Genomic DNA, 23,865 nt, shown 5'->3' with positions numbered 1-23,865 from the left:
TGGTGCTCTGAATAGAAGAGTTATTTAAAAAAAGAAAGACATTACCCTAAGCTATTGAAGGGACTATGGTGTCGATTTAAAACCTAAAAAATACTGAAAGTTGCCACTGAACAGAGCAACACAACCATAACTCCCTCAGTTAACTTATCAAAGCCTGTCACCTGATGTCACATAAAACTCTAACACATTTAGCCCCATATTTGGTGGAGCTCACTAAGATCTGGATCACCCTCTCGGAGTAACTATGAAAACTCACAAGCTACCTTGAATTTTAATGAGCAATATTGATATGGCTGTTACCCATACATCTAGGAACCAGCCCAACTGTCCCGTTTAACAGGAGAGGGTTTGAGACGCAACCCACTATGACATGCACAAAGGGTATAGTGGAAACATTTTCCGGAGGCCAAGGGCAAACGGGGTTAATGAGCTTGGATTTTAACAATCAACGCCTTTTACCGTTGGTGTCCTAGGGCTTACCCTTTCTACTGAGCCCTTAAACAGAACAACAAGAACACACTGTTCAGCACTTGGCCCACAGGGACGCGAAGTAGAACAGTCTAAAGCTTACAGAGAGCGCTAGTGTGAGTTTAGACTCTAAAAACTTAATAGGCCATCAAGTATGAATCAATAAATAAATGTCCAGCCAGTGCTTATAAAGAAGAGTTTGGCATCTACTTGGAAAGGTTCAGTTCTGTTACTTTATGTGCAAATGATTCATTGGTCCTTTGGGGAAATACCAGGGGAACTGTTCCAGTAGTTGGTCTCCCTGCAGTCTCCCAGGGAACTGTTTCAGGCCTGCCCTCCCAAGCAACAAGCTTGCTACCCCCTTCCCTAGGAGTCCAGTCTTAGTGGAGCATTAGGTTCCCTCCTTATGGGAGTCACAATTGCACAGTACCTTCTATGCCCTTGGTGGCTGTAGGAGCCTAGCCTGGTTTGTAGTGGGTACCAATGGTACTTAGACCTTATACCAGGTCCAGTTATTCCTTATTAGTAGAGTGTAGTAGTGTTCTAGCAGCTTAGGCTGATAGAGGTAGCTATAGCAGAGCAGCCAAGGCTGAACTAGGAGACATGCAAAGCTCATGCAATACCACTTATATCATGTAGGTACTATATCATAAGAAAAACAATACTCATAGTTATTAAAAATAAAGGTACTTTATTTTAGTGACAATGTGCCAAAAATATCTCAGTGGCTATACTCCCTTAGGAGGTAAGTAACACACACAAAATATACACAAATAACCAAACGAGGTAAGTAAAACAGTCAGAAAGTAGTGCAAACACTGTAAAACACAATAGGATGCAATAGGCCTAGGGGCAACACAAACCATATACTAAGTAAGTGGAATGCGAACCACGAATGCACACCTAGGCAACTGTAGTGTGTAGAGGGTCGCTGGGAGTGTGAGAAAACACTAAGGGGGTAAAGGAGACCCCACCCCAGGACCCTGGAAAGTAGGAGTAAAGAACTACTATTTCTCCCAAAACACACTAAAGTCGTGATTAAGGATTATGCAAGGACCACAACAGACTGCAAAGCACTGAAGACGGATTCCTTGACCTAAAGACCTGCAAAGGAAGGGGACCAAGTCCAAGAGTCGCTAAAGTGTCCAGGGGGGGCAGGAGCCCACTAAACCCCGGATGAAGGTGCAAAATGGCTGCCTCCGGTTGGAAGAAGATACTGGTTTTGCACCAACGAAAGGAGGTAGGAGGTTTTGCTTTGTGCAGAAAATGTCCCACGGCCTGCTGGAGGACACATAGTTGTTTCCTTGACAAAATACCGCAAACAAGCCTTGCTACCTGCAAGAGTCATGGTTGGAGAAAAAGGGTGCTGCCCAGGAAGGACCAGGATGTCGCCAATCAAGAGAGGAGACAGAAGGGGCCCTCAGCAAAGCAGAGAGCCCAGGGAAAGAAGGGAAGCACCCGCAGAAGTCCTTGAACACGGGTTCAAGAAGACTGAACACGGCGGTCGTCTCAACACGGCAAAGAGCGGTCCCACGACACAGGAGGTCAACTCAGGGAGCGGAGCATCGCAGGACAGAGTGCTAGGGACCTAGGCCTGGCTGTCCATCCAGGATTTCTTAGAAATGTGCGCAGAATCACATGGTACGTGCAGATCACTTGGTGCACAGGATTACTGTCTGGGAGGGGAAGTAAGGACTTACCTCCTCCAAATTCGGACAGTTGGACCTCTGGGCAGTCTGGGTCACTTGGGTCCACCACCTGTGTTCCAGGGGCCACGCTCGTCAGGATAAGAGGGGACCCAGAGTACCAGTGAAGCTGAAGTTTGGTGCCTGCTGGAACAGGGGGAAGATTCAGTCGAGCCACAGGAGATTTCTTTGTGGTTTCCAGTGTGGGGTGAAGGCAGGAAGCCCCCAGAGCATGCACCACCAGGAAACAGTCGAGAAAGCCTGCAGGATTAGGCGCTACAATGTCACTGGTAGTCTTCTGGCTACTTTGTTGCAGTTTTGTAGGCGTCCTGGAGTAGTCAGTGGTCAATCCTTGGCAGAAGTCAGAGAAGTGCAGAGGAGTGCTGATGGATTCTTGCAAGTCGAAATCTGACGGGAAGCCCACTGGAGAGACCCTAAATAGCACTCAGAGGAGGATTGGCTACCTAGTCAGGTATGCACCTATCAGGAGGAGTCTCTGACGTCACCTGCTGGCACTGGCCACTCAGAGGCCTCCAGAGTGCCCCCACACCTCTAAAAACAAGATGGCAGAGGTCTGAGACACACTGAGGAGATCTGGGCACCACCCATGGGGTGGTGATGGACAGGTGAGTGGCCACTCCCCTTTCCTTTGTCCAGTTTCACGCCAGAGCAGGGACTGGGGGTTCCCTAAACCGGTGTAGACTGGCTTATGCAAGAAGGACACCATCTGTGCCCTTCAAAGCATTTCCAGAGGCTGGGAGAGGTTACCCCTCCCCAGCCTTTAACACCTATTTCCAAAGGGAGAGGGTGTAACGCCCTCTTCCCAAAGGAAATCTATTGTCCTGCCTTCCTGAGACTGAGCTGCTCAGACCCCAGGAGGGCAGAACTCTGTCTGTGGGGTGACAGCAACTGTAGCTGCAGGAAAAACACCGGAGAGCTGGTTTGGCAGTACTAGGGGTGCATAGTGGAGACCCCAGGATGCATGGAATTGGCTCCCCAATACCAGATTTGGAATGGGGGGACAATTCCATGATCTTAGACATGTTACATGGCCATATTCGAAGTTACCATTGTGAAGATACATATAGGTATTGACCTATATGTAGTGCACACGTGTAATGGTGTCCCCGCACTCAGAAAGTCCGGGGAAAATGGCCCTGAACTATGTGGGAGCACGTTTGCTAGTGCAAGGGTGCCCTCACACTTAATAACTTTGCACCTAACCTTCAGCAAGTGAAGGTTAGAAATATAGGTGACTTATAAGTTACTTAAGTGCAGTGAAAATGGCTGTGAAAAACTGTGTGCGTTATTTCACGCAGGCTGCAGTGGCAGTCCTGTGTAAGGGTTTGTCTGACCTCCCTATGGGTGGCAAAAGAAATGCTGCAGCCCATATGGATCTATTGAAACCCCAATGCCCTTGGTACCTAGGTACCATATACTAGGGACTTATAAGGGGGGGGGGTCCAGTATGCCAATTGCCATTGGTAAATATAGACACTAGCCTATAGCGATAAATTTAAAGGCATAGAGAGCATGAGCACTGTGTCACTGAAGATCTGCTAATCAGAACCTCAGTTAGGCACTACACAGGCATACACATTTAGGACACAAACTATGAGCACTGTGGTCCTGGCTAGCAGGATCCCAGTGAGACAGGCAAAAACATACTGACATACATGTAAAAATGGAGGTAACATGCCAAGAGAGATGGTACTTTCCTACAGTGGTGTTTGTGAAGTGAAAGACTAATCAGCACTGGTGATTGGTGGGAGCAGTGCCACTCAAGGTGGTGTGCTTCTGTGCATATCTCACCAAGCTGGGATTACCTGGTCTTTGCCTCAGGCCAGTCAATATTGCTGTGGTCCCAGTACTGGAGGTGAATTGGCTGTGCTGAATTCACAGTCTGGAGGGTGTTGCTACACTGGATCTTCCTCTGGCAAATACACAATCCCTCAACCCAAACACAGCTAGAAGGCCACCCCCAGTCACAGTTGATGTTGAATAAAGTACTCTCTATTGACACAGGATGCCTTCCTCCTTGGCAGAAGTCGACCACAATGCCTTCTGCACTTCACACATTTAGATCATAATATTCTTCAGGTGGACAGTCTGCAAAGCTTTCAGCTCTTCTTCAGGAGTGCGTCACAATCACAGACTCTCCAGATTCTCATCATGCTCTTCTTGGATACCAATCCACCTAGACCAGACCTTGCTTGAGTGAGGTCTTCTCCAAATTGCTGCTGCAGTTTCAGTTTGTTGCAGTGCCAGCACCTTCACTATTTTCCTCTTCTAGACAGCATCTTCCTTGTGAAAGATCACCTTAAATTCCCTTCCTACGCAGTAAGTCATCTTCTTCCTTCAAGGCAGGCCCCAAGACAGCTTCTCCTGGCAGGCTTTCTAACTCCCAAGGTTTTTGGTCTCAAAAGAGCTGACAAAAGAGCTGGCAAAACAGACTTGATGATTAATACTAAAAGCCTGGAGCACAAAATAGTTTCTTAGATAAAACCAGTGTGGGACTCCACATTGTGGTACAGAAATCGTGGCACACGGCTGGAAGTTTTCATCACACCTTTGTATAAAAATATATAATAGTCAGCTCTTGGGCCTGCATTGGTCAGTTTCTGCATTTTGCTCATTCTTCCCAGACTGGATCATCCATGGTATTTGTCTTCAGTTGTGATCAGGAAGGTGTGGTTGAGTTGGGAGTTTGCTGTCAGCAGAGCCCAAAACAAGAGCGCAAAAGAGGGAGAGATTGCCCCACTTTATTATCTATTAACGTCTGAGGGGTAATCCTTCAAGTGGACAATGGGACAGGCAAGGATGGGAATTTCCTTGAGTTTCTAAGGTACTTTTTGTCTCCTGTTCTCCATGCCTTAAAGATGACCCACTACAAGAAATTGCTAGAATATCCTGAAGGAGCCCTGAAATACACAATGCTATGTAGCACTCTTTCCACCCTCCTAATTGGGTACCACTTGAGTTACGGGAATCAAAATGGATTGCTGAGTAGCTACAGCCACATATAATAGACGCACTCCATGCACAACCTTTACACACAGACGTAGCACATATGTTGTGTCATCAATATCCTGCATGAATGGAGCAAAGGACTCAGGGACATATTTACAAGTGGCTTGCACCACCAGTGAGTCCCTTTTTGTTATGCACAAATGGCACAGGCTGTAGGTCCATATCTATAAGGCCAAGCAAAGCCACTTTGTGTGGCTTTTCAAGGCTTGTAGATATGAAGTAAGGCAATACAGTGCAAGTCGCTGCATTGCACCAAAGAGGCGTTCCAGGGGTGTTGCTGTCGGTGTTTCCACGCAACAACCATGGATTTTGAGGCATTTCCAGATTTACAAGATTTTGTGAACCTGAGAATGCGTCAAAATCCTACAGGGCAAAATGAGGAGAAATCCTTTATTTCTCCTTGTTTTTCCTTTTTCAATGTGTGGAAAACACCTCTTGTGATTGTTTTTGTGCAGGAAGGTGTCCCTTCCTGCACAAAAACATTCATCCTCTAAATGTAGACACCCTTGCACCATGGTGCAAGGGTGTCTGTGTTGGCGCATGGCAGCCCACTATGTGCCAGCGCAGGGGAAAATTACAGGAATGCACTGTATTTTGTAGATACAGGCCATTCCAGCCCTTTTCTTTTGACACAAGGTAGCGCAACAAGAAGGCATGTATATGTTTGTAAAGATTGTATATGTGCCCCTCCTTTTCATGGGACAAACAAACCAAATACATTTTAATGAAAATACAAGAGAGGACAGTAGTCAACTCAACCAGGCCGAACACAAGTAAAAAGGACAGTACTGCTCTAAAATATTTTTGCTTTCACTACTGTCAGTCCTCCGTAGCTCAGAGAGTTGACAGATCACATGCTCAGTTGAAAGAAGGCTGCACATGTTTTGTTTTTACAGACCACAGAACTCTGCTCTGGGAGGCAATATGTAATAAAGGGAGCCCTCAACGCAAATGCACGATTGTCATGTGGACTGAGACAGAAGTCAAAACCTACAGAACTTGCAATGATGACCACTAGGCAGGGACAAACACTCACCAAAGTCATGCATGATATCTTTTTTGGTCCAAAGGTATGTATGAAAATTCTCTAGCACCCAGAAGCAAATAGTGAAGATTTGTATTAATAATACAAAACATGAATGAATATCACACGCCTGCCTGCGTCACCCGGATAAAATATTCGATATACACAAATAACGTTACAGTTGTTGTAGAAATTATATGACAACAATTGACTTTATTTAACCTAATAGCAGAAAAATAACATCATACTGAGTACAGAGAGACTAAAAGATGGAAATAGATGTCTCTACGATGATTACGTCAATTATGTCAATAGAAAAAGCAGCAATTCAACTAAATAAATGTTATCATAGAGATTGCATGGAGACTTAAGAAAGAACTTACACTGTTAACAACTAAATAACTAAATGGGCCTGATTTATATCTTGGTGCTATGTATGCTCTGTCACAATGGCAATTGAGTATACATACTGCCAAGATAATGGCCTGCCCATCAAATTTAAAAGTGGACGGACCTTAGGTTTAATCATGGTTGTTATACCTGGCATCCTTGGCATGGTTTCCACAACATTTTTGCCTTCAACCTCCTGTTTTTGCTGACTTCGTTTTTGCTGGCCTTACGATTCTGCACACTTTACTACTTCTAACCAGTGCTAAAGGGCTTGCCTCTTTCCCTAAAACATGGAAAATCGGTATATACCGAATTTGCATATTTAATTTACTTATAAGTTCCTAGTAAAGTGCACGGGCCTGTAAATGTAATGCTACCAATGTGCATGCAGCACTGATTGTGCCAGTCACTTAAGTAACCCTTTAAACATGTCTCAGGTCTGTCACTGCAGAGCCTGTGTGCAGTTTTAAACTACCATATCGACCTGGCAGGGTAAACCTTCCTTTTTAGTACATATAGGTCACCCATTGGATAGGCCCTACACAGTCCTAAGGGCAGCTTGCAATGTATTTAAACAATTGGCATGCATGTTGAAGTTTTACGTGTCCTAGTAGTGAAAAAACTCCTACATTTGTTTTTCACTACTGCAAGGCCTATCTCCCCCACTGGATAGCATTGGAGTTACCGTATTACACCTTATAAGTGTAATTTCCAAATAGGAAGAGATAATCCCCACCCCCTAAGTTTCGTGTCTCAGGAATCACAATTTAAAATCCTAATTGATGGTGAATTTGGATTTAAAATTGCAATTCTGAAAATGCCACTCTGAGAAAGATGGCATTTTCCTGCCTTAGCAATTTGGAGCCTGCAGTCCGTTTCTGATCACCTATTTTGGGTGGGTGACAGTGGAGTTCTGTGTATTCTCCCTAGACAGCTTCACACAATGAGAGCTTAGGTGTGACTTATTCAGCCTCGATGGGCCATCCTGGGCAGGATGGGAGGGAGGAGCTGTACACAGCCTCACATACACCTGAATGGGCTGAGTCCTGTCCACACACAAAGGGCTGCAGACCCCCCTGTAGTTAGTCTGGAGCTGGGGCAGGAAGGGCCAGACACCTGTCCACGTCAAAAGCATGTCTTTGAAGTCTCCCTCAAAGGCACCAGTGGGTACCAGAACTGCACCTCTAACACCACCACTTTAGTACACTTCTGGACCTGTGGATTCTCTGCCAGGAAGAAGGACAGCTTTACTGCTGAATGACTGCCACTCTGCTGGACTTCTGCTTTGCAGTGCTGACCTGTGAGTGCTGCACACTTGTCTGGGAGTGAGAATGACTGGACCTGCATCTCCACAACCTAGAATCCAGAGTGACTGCAAGGGCTGGATGGCTGGCCTCCTGATCTGACATCTCAGGGAAACAAAGGAATTCTAACCACACTGCTTCTGCACCTGGACTCTGCCATCTGTGAGTCTATCCTGCCAAGTGGTGCCACCTCAGTTCTGGACCCGTGAAAGTGGGCTTAAGTTGCTTTCCTAGCGGATCCGACTTATCATCTCTGCTGAGCACCGCATCCCTGAGCAAAACCAATGCATCTTCTTGGTGGAGCAGCGCATCCTCAAGCAGAACTGACGAATCGCCATTGCTGCATGGCTCAGACCAGTATCAGAAGACTCACATTGCTGCCGCAGCCCGCATCGCTGACTCGACGCATCACCTTTGGAATCGCCACTGCACAATGCTTCTCTAGAGCAGGTCCTCGCATTGCATGTTGATGGTAGCCTCAACAACGATGCTAAAGCTCTGCATCACAGCCTCACTGCTCATCAGAACTGATGAATTGCCTCAGCTGCGCAGCACATCCTCAACACCGGCCTTCGCATCGCAAGCCCCATTGTTAGGATCCTTGATGTCCATGCAACAGGACTGCGCACAGCAGCATTGCTGCATCTCTGAACCAAGGTATTACTTCGGCTGCACAACACATCTTTAACTTGGGTCCACGAAAACGCTCTGCAGCCTGGATTTAAGATACTTTGTTCATTGGGTGAAGCCTACTGTTGGAAATGACCCTTGCAGGGTTATCCCCAATATTTGTGCTTCTGACATCCTGTTTTGATGCTGTGCTGAATTTTGCTTTTGCTGGCTTTAGGACTGTGGTCATTCTACCACTGCTGACTGGTTAATTTACTAGTATGCCCCAATTAAAGTGCGCTATGTATGCCCAAGGCCTGTAAATCAAGTACTACTGCTGGACCTTCAGCACTGATTGTGCCACCCACATGAGTAGCCCTGTAAATATGTTTCAGACCTGCCACTGCAGTGTCTGTGTGTGCAGATCTAGACTGCCATTTAGACTTGGCAAGTGCACCAACTTGCCAGGCCCAAACCTTCCCTTTTACTACATGTACGTCACCTCTAAAGTAGGCCCAAGGCAGCTTCATGGGGAGGGGGCAGTGTATTTAAAAGTTAGGACATGTACTGGTGTGTTTTAAATGTCCTCATAGTGAAATACTACTAAATTTGTTTTTCAATATTGCAAGGCCTATCTCTCCTACAGGGTAAAATGGGGACTATCTTTAAATATCTTTTAAGTGTAATTTCCCATTAGGAGCAGATGGAAATTTGGAGTTTGGGGTCTCTGAATTCCCAATTTAAAAATACATCTTTAATTGTAAGTTTGGAAATGCCACCTTTGGAAAGTGGGAATTTCCTTGCCTAACGTTTCTGTGCCTCTTCCTATCTGTGGAATACATGTCTTGGTTAGGATGATAGTTGGGTTTGTTGTGAATTTACTCTATACAGTCAAACAATGGGAGCTGAGGTGTATCCAATATATTCTGATGGGTCTTACAGAGCTAAACTGATGGAAGGAGCTGACACTTGCATCTGAACTGGGCTGTGCCTGTCCTTACACAAACAGTCTCCAACCCCCTAGAGTGTTTCTGGGGCCAGGGCAGGAACTGCAGGGTCTTGCGCACTACAACGACTTTTTATTTCAAGTTTGCCTACTTCAATTGCAGAAACTGATATAAGTATTGGGCCTCTGACCCCACAAAGTTAGAATTCTTCTGGACTGAGGACATTCTGCCAGGAAGACGAGCTGGATGCTGTAGAAGGGACTGCCACTCTTCATGTTGCTTTGCTGTGCTGGCCTGCTGCTTGCTACTTCTGTTCTGGGAGTGAAAGGAATGGACTTTGCTTTTGACATCCTGATTCCAAAGGTTCTTCAGTGCTTGAACTGAGCTTGCCTCTTGTTAAGAAAACTCAGGGACATCAAAGACTTTGACTGCCGGCACCTGTGCTCTCTTGCTGAGAGCCCTGACTTGCCAAGTGATGCAAATCCAGCTCCTGGGCCCTTGGGAGTGAGTTCTAGTGTAACCAAGAAGAAACCAAGCAAATATACTCCAGACCGACTTTGGAACTGGCACCGCTGTCAGACTCCATGCCCCTGTCTGCACCAGAACTATGGTTCCCACTGAGTGCAATGACCGATGCTGCAAGTCTGACTACGCTGCTGTGCATCGGAAGTCCTGCCACATGTGATTCCAGAGCACAGTGTCACCAACATTTATGGCACCTGGCTCCGACTTCACGCAGCACCTCTGGCCATATGGTGTGATCGCGACACTGCGAAGTTGACGCCTGGCATCTTGACCTGCTGGATTCGTCACCAACACCACGTCACCACCCCAGCAACCATAAGGAACTGATGCCTCATCTCCACTGCCTAGCAGTGAGGAACCAATGCTTTACCTCCCCGGTAGCAGTAAGGAACCAATGCCACACCAGCTCCAGTGACACCTGAACGACTACGTGCACCTTTTGTGTTTCCTCTAGCTTCCTTAGGTACAGTACTTGGGGTCAGTGCGACTCTGTGACTGGCCAGCACTCCCTCACAAGTGACATTGGACTGTTCAAAATGACTCTGTCAAGAAGTCGTGATAGCCCATACCTTTGCTTGTGTATGTTGGATGTTTGTCATTTTGGTCTTGTTTTATCTAGATAAATATTGGGTATTTTTCTAAACTGGTGTGGAGTCCTTTTGTAGTGTTTTCACTGTGTTACTGTGTGTGTGTTGTGTGTGTGTGTGTGTGGGTGTGTGAGTGTGTGTGTAAATACTTTACTTATTACCTCTCAGATATGCATGACTTCTTGTGCCAAACTACCAAGGAGTGAAAAGGGTTTATCTTAGCAGTGTGACTCCCTTACTCTGACTAGAATGAAGGTCCTTACTCAGACAGGGTGCAAACCACTGCCAACTAGAAACCTCATTTGTAACAAGTACAATAACCCTGGAGTCTTTGTACTACTTGCTACACTTTCTCCATTCAATTTACTCCATACTTCAAGATGTTCCAATCAATTCTCCAGTCTAGGAAATTAATTCATAATTGTCTCAATCACAAGCTAGAGCATGTCTTATTTTAGTGAAGACGCAATGAGGAGACATACCACCAAGCATTGACCATCGAGAAATTAATGCAACAAATACAAAAAGTCACTATCCATTGCCATTAATATTGACCTTGTCAGAAGATGTGAAAGAGCTGGATTTTAAAGAAGCCAAACGTCTCAGATAGACCTGAAAGGGTATAGAAACGAAGGCTTCATATTCAATCTGGGAACTTTGGATACAAGAGTTATCTACTTTGAGCTGTAAAATGCCCTGCTCATCTTCCAGTGTGTTTCATCAAGGTTGGTCTACCTTATTGTTCTTGCTGAACATTAGAAAACCAGTGCTGTATATGTTTATATTTTGCACGAACATTGTGTTCTGCTTCTCTGCTCTCCGAGCCTACTGGTCTTCGTTTGTTGCTTTGGCTACTAGGCTTTGCCTTCAGCACCTGTTTTTTGTCCTGCAAGTGCCCTTCCATAGCCCGTTTGGCATGGTCATCAACCGTGCACAGTTGTTTCTAAGTCTAGAGGCTGAGCTTAGTGGCCCTGTCTTTGGAGTCAATTGTGAACGACTATTTCTCAGGAAAGCATTGAGCATTACGCCCCTTTCTCCAGAATCCAACGGGCATGCCCAAGCTAGACGCAGGGGGCTATAGACATAGGGTAGCCCTATCGCCAGGCCTTCCAGTCAGCATTGCTCTCACAAAGACAACAGACACAGTTGTGCCTAGGTTGTGGGTGGTTACAAGTGGGGTGTAGGCACAGTGCCAATACCACTTACCCCCAGAGTATACTGGTCTCAGCTTCCAGTCATTCCCTTCAGGGATGATCAGCTGGCTATGGTGCGGATGAATGGTACTTATTAAGACAAGTGAACTCTTTCTGGTCATTCCTTGATATGCTTTTGATGTGGCAGAAAGAACTTAGATGATGGAGATTCTATTAAATTTCTTTTGGGAATGGTGAAACTTGCCAACGTTTGTTTATGAAAATGATTTATTTTACCTATGGTTCATATGACGGCCAAAGCAGCCCTAAATCATTCTGAGATTAATCAATTATGGAATCTAGAGCCACATTAGCTGACTGGGTAGGGGGTTTTCAACCTAACAAACTCCGTGGAGGTCATACTCTAGTTCTCTTTGCATATATTAAACTTTTGGACTCTCTGCTCTGTATTATGGTGTTAAACTGCTCTATATTAGGGGGTAGAAATTCTCCAATAACAGTAGTCTTGATAATACAGAAAATCACTTTTTCAGATATTTTTTAATTCTTCGAAGCTGTTGTTCAGCTTTTTAATGGCATGCCGGAATGGGTGTCAACTCTATATCGAGGCATGCCACATTAAACCACCAATAAGTTCGTTCTGTGTGTTGACGAGCCCGCATCTAGCACTTTAAAGAGAAGCTATTGAGCTTACCTAGCTCAGGTGCCTATTCACTAGTTTGAGCTATGAAATATGACAGTCAGAAATAAGAAGCTCTCAATAACACATCTGTAGAGTTGCCCAGGTGTTCTGAAACAATCTGATGCTTCGCCGATGAAACCTGCCTGTTGATTTTATGTGGGAAATTTAGATCTATGCACAGATGAATGTTAGATATTTGTGAAATATTTTGGGCAAGAGTTCCAACCTGCGCATTAGGCTTATTTGGATTGTGTGATTCCCAGAAATGTAAAGTCTTTTTATGCATAATTTCTATTACAAGTATCCCCTAATTGCCATCCAGTCTAATTTGTAGAATGCATTCAAGTCTGGCTCTGTGTTTGCAGCCTTTATTCTGAAAGTATCTATTTTCTCCTACTTTTTTTCTCTATTCAAAACTCAAGGCCAAATTATTGTTGCTGTACTCTACTTCAAAAAAACACTGAACGGACCCCTATGAATGTGTAGGGCTACTTATAGCTCATTTATATTTCTAGCTGTCTCCAATTATGTTTCATTAGATTGGCTCAAATAAGGACGGATAGTTAAATTTAAGTAGTCTATATAGATATTGTCTTTAGGTTTATATGTGTCTTATGAACATAATATAACCACCTAAAATCTATTTACGGAGATTCTGCTATGATTTTTAATGCACAGGAGCGTGTGTCATACACGTGATTAAAAAAAAAAAAGTGTACATAAAAAATATGTAAATTATTATTACTTGGGGATTTGCAGCCATAATTGTGTAATTTCCATCATCATCATTTGTAGCAGCATCTATGTGCAGTGAACAAGTTCCATCAGTCCCTCTTTTCATTTTGAAGCGTGCATTTTTCTTTGAAATCTGTGTTCCATCTTTAAACCAGTATACCTGTAAGAATCAAACATACAAATTACCACTGAGTCAATATCATTGCTTATTACATACATGTTTCTGTTTACAGATTTGGAGATATACCACCTAAATTAAAGCCTTTTATGAATATATCACACATTTAAGATTAGTGTACTCCAAAACATCACAGTATATTGCAGTGTAATATCACAACCCGATCTGTATGGCTCCAAGATGGCCCTCTTAGGGGAACACAACAGGCAAACCTCTTCTCATCTTTTGTTTACATGGGGTTCAAGGCCTCAATTTACAAAGTTGTGCTAAAAACTTTGAAAACTACTACCTTTTTAGTTTTGAATAAATGTTACAACTTTTCACAAGCATCCTTAGGATACTCAGGAAAATTTGCATTTAATGCTATATAAGTCTACTCATATAGTGACCCAAACGTGGCTCAATGCTATACTAGCGCACGCTTATAATATTGAGAAGATTCCACACACAATAAGGCACAGCACTACCACTATGAAAAATCTGTAGATAATGTACTCCACTGTTCATGAAAGTTATTGTTCCTATTCGTTATTAATCCAGGATCTTCATTTATAAATAACTGTGCACCCGAATGTACGTTTAATGGAAAAAAGCGGCAGTAACGATGTTTGACTAGTACTCTCTGCTTAAACCCGGAGACCTGATTTCCGCACCGTACGAAATGTTTATACCAGAACCCAGGTACAACTTGCTACCTGTAAAACGACACTCACCAACTCAGATAATTAATCTGTTTACCTAACTACTGCCACCGTAAATACACCGGCTGATGCAGGCTTTGCTCGCGTACCTATGTAATGCAAAATTGTTGCAATTGTTCACTGTGTGGCTATAACCATAATGTCTAACTGTTACGGAATAACTGTTATAACAATTGAAATACCAATAAAAAGATTCCTGAAAAAAAAACATAATAAGTCTACTCATATACATACATTACTAGGAATAAACCTTCTGTTAAACATTGACTTAAGCAGAGTTTCCACTTGGTAGGAAACCCATACCACTGTCTGGCTGCCCCATGAAATTTCAAAGTCTTTTCCATGCATTACCATCAGTGATCTGCTGCAACACAGTCACTTTATCCCTTTTAGATGTAACTTTCCTGATTGTTGCAACATGAAAATAATCACGCAAAACAGAATGTTTTTCTTGCTCACACACTGAAGTGCTTGTATGTACAATACATGTCGATTGGACATCCACTATGGCATTCACTCTTTTCCACAACAAAATCCTACATTTAAGATAGCCATTCAGGCAGTCTATCCAGCATTTGAAATTTGAAGTGAAAATCATAATTCTAAAATTCCTCTATGTCGATATTGTGAATCAGGATGTAGAACGTATAAACACATACCGAAGTTACATTTGGGTGCGTTAAAAATTGCTCATTAGTCGTTAGTTCCCTTAGTGGTTTCCATGAAAACTTTGATTTTGTTTTTATTCAGGTTTTCATTTAGGTGAACTACCTTGTAACAACACTTATTAATTACCATTTTTCTTTGAATGAACTACGTGTGCTACTCTTTTGGCAGCTGAAACTAGGCAAACTATCTGGCTAGTTACTGCTCATGAAGTCCTTGGTCTGATTGAGAACATCTCAAAGAGCAACTAATAGACCTCTTCAGTTGCTTCTATATCTACCATCTGTCCCTTTTCACATACATAGTGGTTGAAAGCACTAACTATATTATTGAGAAGGACAATAATTTTTATTAACAGGTCATTGTAGGGAGCCAACCTCGCCAATTTCTGAATGATAAGTAAGTAGATCAGATCTAGTAGCTAATGAGGCAAATATGTGGGTATGTGTGTATATTCACTGAACAAAAACAAAGTTTAAAGTGACGTTATAGTTAGGTGAAAACTTCAGTGACAATGTTACTTTTAATCTCAAAAACTAAAAAAACACTACAATTCAACAGTTATAGTTATCTCTAGTGACTATAAATCGTGGCCAGGGGTAATTAGAACGTACACCCCAAGAATGGAGATGGTGGAACTAGTGAAGAACACCAAGCATTATATTTTTTGGTAGTTCTGAAGTCATCCCGAGGCAGGAAGACACTGAATACAAGCAGGGTCACCTGCAAGTTCTGTAAACCGAAGCTAAACAGGGGCCATAGAACCTATTACTCCTTCAGCACTTCTACATTGAGAGGATACCTTGAGTTAAAACATGATAAGTATTAAAAGTGCAAGTGGGAAAGATAAAGTTCTAAAGCAGAGGATGTTAGAACTCAGCAAAAGGTTCTTGCAGAGGTGCTGTCACGGGTTGGTCAGAAAAATAATCCAAAATTAAAAGTCTTCTTATTGTACTTCATGGAATGCAAGAGTAACATCTGGTGGGGAGAAAAAGACCCAGAAATTGTGAATGAAATGATGGAGGAACACTACAAAAAATTCCATTGGCGAAAAAAATTATTACGTTTCTAAGAGGTTATTGTCCCAACATTTATTTGAAAAAATCCAGGCTAATCCCTTTAAATTACAAAAATCAAAAAAACTGTACTTTTGAGACGACTAATAAAACTCAAAAGCTTGTCTCCAGCAGATTGGGCTTCGTCAACCACAGATCGTCACAAAATCTGTTAATCTCTTTTTGTGGTGTGACAGAGAGCAAAATAATGTCCTTGTACCAAGAATGTGTTGTGCAAGTCTGATTTTGCATTAGGATTATGCAGCACTGGAGGACCAAATCATGCATCATGAAAATACTTTTTTATTCATCTGAATTAAAACAATGGCCTCATTTGCAGGGTTTTGACGTAGGGCAGCGCCGCAAGTCATCTAAAGCGAAAAGGCAGGAAATCAAAGTATTTATGCTATATGGTACTTTTACGTCCTTTCTCCCTGCCCTGGTGCCATTTCAGCAGCTTTACACCAAAGCAGGCACCCTTGCACCATAGTGCAAGGGTGCCTGAGTTGCATGCAGGATTGTTTTTGTGCATGAAGGGGCAGTTTCATGCACAAAAACAATCCCAAGAGGTGTTTTCCTCTTTCTACGTGTGCGGCAGAGTGCAGCACATATGGATAGAGGAAACAACAAGGAGAAATAAAAATATTTCTCTTTGTTACGCCTCACCTCAGGAGGCGTAAGGCTTTGGCACTTCCCTAGGTTTACTTGATTAATTAAGTCTGGGCAGCATCAAAATCTATGGGTGTTGTGTGGGAAAATTCACCCCAACGCCTATGAAGTGCCTCCCTTGCGCAGGATAAGGCAACGCACCAACTCCAGTTTAGAGATACCCACTTGTCCCATTTCTGGAAACCTCACAGTTGCGTGGATGTCTTTAACCACAAACCCAGTCACAGTGATGGTTCCCCTTTGGGCCGTGTAGCCTACCCCATCCATTTCATGGCATACCCCAACAATCAGTGGGGACTGTTGTAATTTGCAGCAACTGCTTCAGAGCCCTGGCACCATACAGCCACGACCATGGAGGGCATTCTGTGAATCTAGCCAGTTGTAAACAGAAATGCTGGATCACCCCTCTCTTCGAAAAGCCAACCGTTGATTGGCAGCAGCTGCTCTGCCCACTAGCAGACCTGTGCATTTACTGCCCCCAGACCCCATCATATAGTTCCCAAATACATTTTTTTATGAGTAACCCTAACCCTTAGGGAGCCGGAAAACAGGACAATAGAATATTTGTCCCAGTTGGCTCATAAGTCCGATAGACCGTTAATATTTGGATTCATCTAGGAATCATGGTCTGCGATCGCTGTGTGATCAACAGGATATCATCTTCATAGAGCGAGATGTGATCCTTGGACTCATCCTTCTATCTTTCTGTTGCAGTCCCCAAACTTGAGTGCTGCACCTCATCCATTCAGCCAGCAGTTCAATAACTGGAGTAAACAGATATGAAGACAAGGGGCCACCCTATCTGCTGCCCCTTCTTATAGGGAACCTCTGAAATAGGCCACCATTCACTCTCACAATTGCCCATTGGGAGCTTGCTAAAGCAACCAGATCCGTTGCCGAAAGAGGGAGTCAAAGTTCATGTGCTGCAGCACTAAGTGAAGGAAAGGCCATTCAACTGAGTTGAAGGCTTTCATGAAATCAAGTTGAGCTATGTACATAGGTTTAGAAATCTCCTGCATCCATGCCAACACATCGTATAGCCTCCTAATACGGTGCCTGGTCCCCCTGGATGGAAAAATCAATTTTCATCTCTTATTATCAATGAGCGCATCACCTTTGCCATTCAGGTGGCCATCACCCTCATCAGCACTTTGGCCTCTATATTAATCAAATAAATCGGCTGATAGGATGCAACCTGTGTGGCTAGCTTATTAGATTTAGGAAGGACCACTTCACTAATGTCTATGGAAAGCGACCTGGTACAAAGGAGTTCCAAAAAGCATATAGCACATCAATGGAGCACTGGCATTAGCGAATTTCTTAAAAGAAAAACTCCACTGGGTAGTCATTGAGGCCCAGAGCGCTGCCTGGGGGCATATTCTGTAGAGCCAGCCTCAGCGCTTCTTCCTCAATCCGGAGGCCGAGGTCCATTCACTGTCTGGCAGTGAGTATGGACATTATCAGATTCCACACAATGGGGCAGTGAGTCTCCAATGCATGGGGTGGATGTGCTCTGTGCAGTGCCTCATAGTAATCTGCAAATACCTCAGCAATTCCCTGAGCCTCTTGGACCATTGTCCCTTTTATGTTGTGTAGCTCTGCGGCACTAATCTTCACTAACAAATAACTAAGCTTGCCGGATTTGTCACCGAACTCATAGATACAGTGTTGTGTTGCAGATAGCACTGCTTTCGTGCCATCAATCAATCAATTCTTTAAAGCCTGCTGAACAGCTTCCAACTAGCGCTGGCCTTCTTCACCCGGGGAATCCACCCCTGGCGTTCAAGGGCAGATAAGCACTGCTTTAGTGATTTCATCCATCTTCGCCCCACTACATATTATGTTATTCTCCCCGGCAGCACTGTTTTCATTGCTTCCAAGAGCACAGTAGGCAAGAAATCAGGGGAGGCGTTATGCGTTGTGTTTTCCTCAATCCCGTTACCCATCTGTTCATGGAAGTGGACATGTTGCAACTACCCAGGGTGAAGGCACCAACATCTATCCAACCCATCTCCCGATCCCCTCAGCATCACCAGTATTGGAGAGTAATCAGTGAATAGGAGAAATGTGTGAATTCCCTTGTGCTTGGATAAAATTACCTCCAGACATCTACGAGGTCCAGAGAGGCAACCCAGGATCCCAAGGTTGCCACTCCGCAGACTTCAGTCTCTGCAATAATGTCTGCTGGTGTGTACATTACGTTGTTGAATTTACCCCTAACAGTAATGTGACTCTGTGGAACTGCAGCCACAACCTTTGTAAGATCTTCCAGGGTGTGATCTCCCAAGGCTGACGGGACATGCACACTAATTATTGTCTGTGGCTTCCCTACTATGGAGTCCGTAACATGCACAATGTGCCCCAAAGCATGTGGGATATTATCAATGACTACAAGTGGGGACGTCCTGTGCAGCAAAATAGCCACACACCCTTGACCCTCTAGTGAACCACATATGATAATCTCCATTAAAGTCATAGTAGCGCTGCAGATTACAGTTATTGACCAAAAAATGGGTTTTCTGATGACTGAATACCACTGGAGCCTTCTCCCTGTGCCTCATGAGCTACCCCTATCGTGTCATGAAACCCCCCACCACGACACCCCACCCCACATTTCTAAACATGAAGTATCAGTCAACCTTAAAATCCCTCAACTAGTCATCAATAGAGAATTTTATGAAACACAGACAACTATTATTCTACTGAAGAAGAAGGAAGAATTTCCCCAGCTGATGATATTGTCCAACGTCACATCTTCCAAAGTTGCTGTTCACAGACCCTGTGGCTCTCGTTGAGACCTCAAACATGACCTCCGTATAACTCCTATTCTCTATCTTCAAGGGGGCCCTGGGCCAGTGTTTTATCCAGAGCTCGAAGAGGATGAGTCTTTGCCCCCACCTGCAACACATTTCCATGTGCCATTCAGCCTCCTAGTGCATCGTTCAAGGTTTTGCACCTGAGGGGGAGAAGCTCGCTCCACGGGCTCAGCCCTTTCGGTCATCAGGATTGTCCAGATGTCCTGGGGGGCGATTTCCCCTCCTCCAGCCAGTTCCATGCAGCTTCAGGGTTTTTGGAGAAGAAAGCCTTTCAGTCAGTCAGTCAAATAACTTTATTTCGGCTACAAGAGCCACAAAAGCGCAGCAACAATAAATAATTACACAGAATTAAATAAAATATGTGTATAAAATATGTACAGTACATGTATACGAATAAAATGATAAAATTAAATAGGAATAAGAATTTAAGTAAAAGTAAAGATTGAATGCGCTCCCGGGGTAAGTCTAACATTCTTGTTAACACCATTATATTGGTAAAAACTTCCCTCTGACAATCCAGCTTGCTCCAAGGAATCTGGCAACAGCAATCACCAACATAGGTCGAGTGGCTGATCTAAGAATTCGAAGAGCTAAGTCTGACCTGCGCACTCCCAGCTGTCTACAATCCGGGGTCAACCATTTCCTGCGTGGAGCAGTGTATGCAGGGCAGACAAATGGGACATGGGGGAGTTTTCAATGTGGGCTTTACAAGATGGGCAGATTGTTGTTTCGTCATGTGACCAGTGACTAGTGAATAGTCTTAATGGCAGGGTGCCAATACGGAACCGGAAGTATAACTTCCTCTCTCTTGGCACCGTTATTATGTCCCAGAAAGCCTTGTATTTGCACTTCTCTTTTAGGTTAGTGAAGTCACATGATAGTGTTGAGTGAAGAGCAACCCTCATGTCTTCAGTCTGCCATGTGCCAATACAGTTTTTTAAGATCACTTTTGGAACGAAATGAAGTAGTGGTTGGGGAATCCCACAGTTCTCTGAGCCCAAGCAAATAAAGTAACCCCTTGATATACCTAAGTCAGGGGATACTATGGGAATGGTCAGCTTCTAGGATGACCTGCAGGGCTGTAGTAAAGGAGGCAAGCTCCGGGGTGGTCCAAAGGCGCCGCCAATACAAGCGTGGGCGTAGACGGGCTTTGTGGTCAATGCGTTTCATGCCTAGGTCTTTAAAAAGAGGAAACAGTGGAGTACTCGACTGGAGGGACATTAGATTCTGTAAAAAGTTACTTTCAGACAACTTTATTTCTTTGGCTTTGGCACAGCCCCAGAGTTCAGCTCCATAAAGGGCTGAGCTTACTGCCTTGGTTTCGTATATCCGGATCGCGGGGGGTATTGGTTTGGTATATGAAAGGTTAAACTCCTTTATTAAGACCCCTGTTCTTTGGTTTAGCTTGAGTGCTTGCTTTGGAATATGGGAATTCCAAAGCATTTTTTCCGTTAGCATTATGCCCAGGTAGCTAAAAGTGTCGATCTTTTCAAGTGGAGTGCCCTCAAGAGTGAATTTTCCTCTAAATGATATGTGTGGATTTAGTGTCATCAGTTTAGTTTTAGAGCCATTGATTTCAAGTCCCCTTGTGGAGCAAAATTCCTCAAAAAATGAGAGGAGTTTACGTAATCCACTTGGGGTCTTGAATATCAGCAATGTATCGTCTGCGAAGAGCAGAACCAGAATTTTCCGAGTGACTAGTGATGGTGCATCAGCCTCCAATTTAAGTAAAGAGGGAACAATATCATTTATGTACAGGGAGAACAGGGTGGGGGCAAGGACACACCCTTGCCGCACACCACTTGACACCTGAATTCTGTCTGTTAACTGCCCCCTTTAGTCCCAACTGACACGTGCATAGTTTCCCTCATGGAGCCGAGTTAGTAAAACAAGAATGTGCTCAGGGATTAGCTTGTTACAGTGTACTAAATCGAATGCGGATTTCAAGTCCACAAAAGCAATGTACAAGTTCCCTTTGCCAATAAAAACGGTTTTCCAGTATAAGAGCAGTAACCTAAGGGCTTGTTCAAAGGTAGATATTTTTTTGCGAAAACCTGCCTGGAGGGGATAAGAATATTGCGTTCTTCCATCCAGTCTTGAATTTTACCCAGAAGGCAATGACAAAACACTTTCTGCACACAGTCTATTAGGCTAATAGGCTAATAGGCCTATAATTGCTGGGGAGGCTTCTGTCGCCCTTTTTAAAAATGGGGATAATGATGGCCCCCTTCCAAGACTCAGGGATTGGTGCTCCAGATGCTATTGCATTTGCTATGATGGTGATATATCTTGACCAGGTAGCTAGATCGGTTAAGAATAGATCCGCTGGGACACCATCCGCACCAGGTGCCCTGCCGCACTTTAGAGAGCCTAAAGAGTATTCTATGTCCGCTTGGGAAAATAGTTGTAACACTGGAGGGGTAGGTGTAAGAGTGATAGATGAGCAAGTGTCCTTCTGTCGAGCGTTAGGACTATCATGGTTGTAGGAATATAACCTACTAAAGTGATCTACCCAGTCCATTGGTGCGATATTAGTTGTAATGTGCAGATCGCTATTTCCAGGGCCGCGCTTGCTTGAGAAGCGACACTCTTTATTAAACCAGCGATGCCTACCCTTAGGCCTCTTACTATCAGGGGCTGCATCAGCCGAGAAGAGGGCCGCAATACCCTTGAAACATGTAATATGAGTTATGCTTACTTCCTCATTCGTGTATATAGAAACCCCCTCTAGGGACGTCAATGCGGTCCTTAAAGTGTCATTGGCAATGTCAATGAGTGTTGGTCGAGCCAGAACTTGGTTCCACTGTAGGTGGCGTTTGTCATTTCCAAACTAATCCCCTTTGGTGCTTTAGCTGAGTTGTTAATTATGGGCAGGTGGTTGCTCAAAGCTAACAAGTGGGCTGAAAGGGAATTATGGTCACTTTCTGATCTCTCGACAACCATCATGTCAATCACACAAGGCCATATTCTTACGTCGACTAGACAATAGTCGATTCTACTGGTGTGGTTAACTTTGTTGTACGTGTGACAGCCCTTTACATCTGACTTGGTCCTACCATTTAGTGCCCTAATTCCATATTCCATGGTCAATGATTTTACTTGAACAGCAACTTGAGACCACCTTTTGATGGGTGGGATATCCAGGGCAGGGATAGCCCATGCCTGATCCTCCTCGTGAGTAGACCCAAGATCATCCCAGTCGAGAGGTTCAAATGTGATGTTAAAGTCACCTGCCACAAAGATTTTGTAATGTCGGGAACAGTTTTGCAGAAAAGTCTCCAGGGTGGAGAGGGTTTTAGAAACACGTCCCCCCCCTCCGACCCCTCTGGCATAGATGTTAAATAAAATCACAACTGCATCAGCCCCGAATGATAGTCGAAGACCTAGCAGATCGGGGGAGTTAATAGGCAGCTGTACTATGTGGCAATTTAGTGATGTTCTGGTCCAGATGGCTAGACCCCCAGAGGGCATCCCTCTGGTGCAGGCCATAGCAGGAATATAAAAGTTGGAGTAGCCAGTTCGAAAGAGTGGATCGGTTGACCATGACTCTTGGAAGAGACATATGTCGTGCTCATCAATAAAGGAAGTGAAGGACGGGAGGTGAAGGATAGATCTCAGGCCTGCCACATTCCACAAGACAATTCGTACCCCAGTGGTTGAATGGACAACCCTGTCTACTGACATATTTGAGAATTTGGTCGCTAAGGGTGGGTTTAGCAAGTGAGGTCGCTTAGAAGGAGAGGGATCATCCTCACTATTGTCCAGTTGATGCAGATTTGAGTTATAGGAAGCATCTACGGGACCTGACCTGGTCTTAGGTGCAGTATTCTCATACTTTGCTGTCTGTGATGAGTGTGAGTCTCGGGGAAAGAATGTGCAATGTTGTCATGGCCGTGCAATAGATTAGAGGTGAGCTGGCGGGTCTATACGGAGGAAGATCGTGGTTGCTTGCAGGGGCAGTGCTGGGGGCTACAGCCAGCCTGGGAACAATTGTTTCATGTAAGTCAGGGGGAGGCTCAACGTGTATTTCAAGTGATACTCTAAGTCAATCATTCTCGCTAAGTGCAAATAGTTTGCCTGATGGGCCATGGATGAGGCGGGCCATACAATGTGCAGGTGAGCTAGGATATTTAAACTGGATACAGGATTGCTCTGGAGCACTTGTCCTTGCATTTAGGGCCACCAGGTTGTCCACCATACTCCTATCCCTGAATGTCAACCGTAAAATGTCAAAGTGTGTGCCAGGGTCCTCCTGAGAGTCTAAGATGTTTATTAGTGGGGTGAAGCAGTTAATGCACTGGATAGGGTTACTGGGATTAGCTGAAGGCTTATCCGCCGATATTGGGGAGGCGTGGCTGATGACATCCCTACCCTCCCCCTGGCCTGTGGAGGTTATGGGCTGTTGGTTGCGTTTTACAAATATGTCTGCAAATTTCTTATGGCTAACGCCCTTCCTAGCAGGCAAGCACTCTCCCCCAATTCCGGTGGGGTGCTATCCGGGGGGGGGGGGAGGAGTTTAAAATTCCTTCACATTCGTCAAGAAAGTTGTCAATTCTGTCCATAACACAGTTATTGACTACATGCTTCTGCCTTTTCGGCTTGGTTTTTGACACCACTCCTGCCCCACCCTCTATTGCCTT

At 44.3% G+C, this 23,865-nt stretch overlaps 1 protein-coding gene across 1 annotated transcript in view; it reads right to left on the bottom strand.

Annotated features, from left to right (window-relative positions):
* The window catches only part of MYPN (myopalladin), a 2,801,288-nt gene that overhangs the window by 686,075 nt on the left and 2,091,348 nt on the right, over positions 1 to 23,865 (bottom strand). The window contains exon 14 of the mRNA XM_069240514.1: positions 13,151 to 13,300. Coding sequence (XP_069096615.1) covers positions 13,151 to 13,300 — 150 coding nt within the window. The remainder of the gene's footprint in view (positions 1 to 13,150; positions 13,301 to 23,865) is intronic.

The sequence above is a fragment of the Pleurodeles waltl genome, chromosome 6 (assembly GCF_031143425.1).
Source record: "Pleurodeles waltl isolate 20211129_DDA chromosome 6, aPleWal1.hap1.20221129, whole genome shotgun sequence".
Lineage (NCBI taxonomy): Eukaryota > Metazoa > Chordata > Amphibia > Caudata > Salamandridae > Pleurodeles > Pleurodeles waltl.
This window is presented reverse-complemented; position numbering and strand designations above follow the sequence as displayed.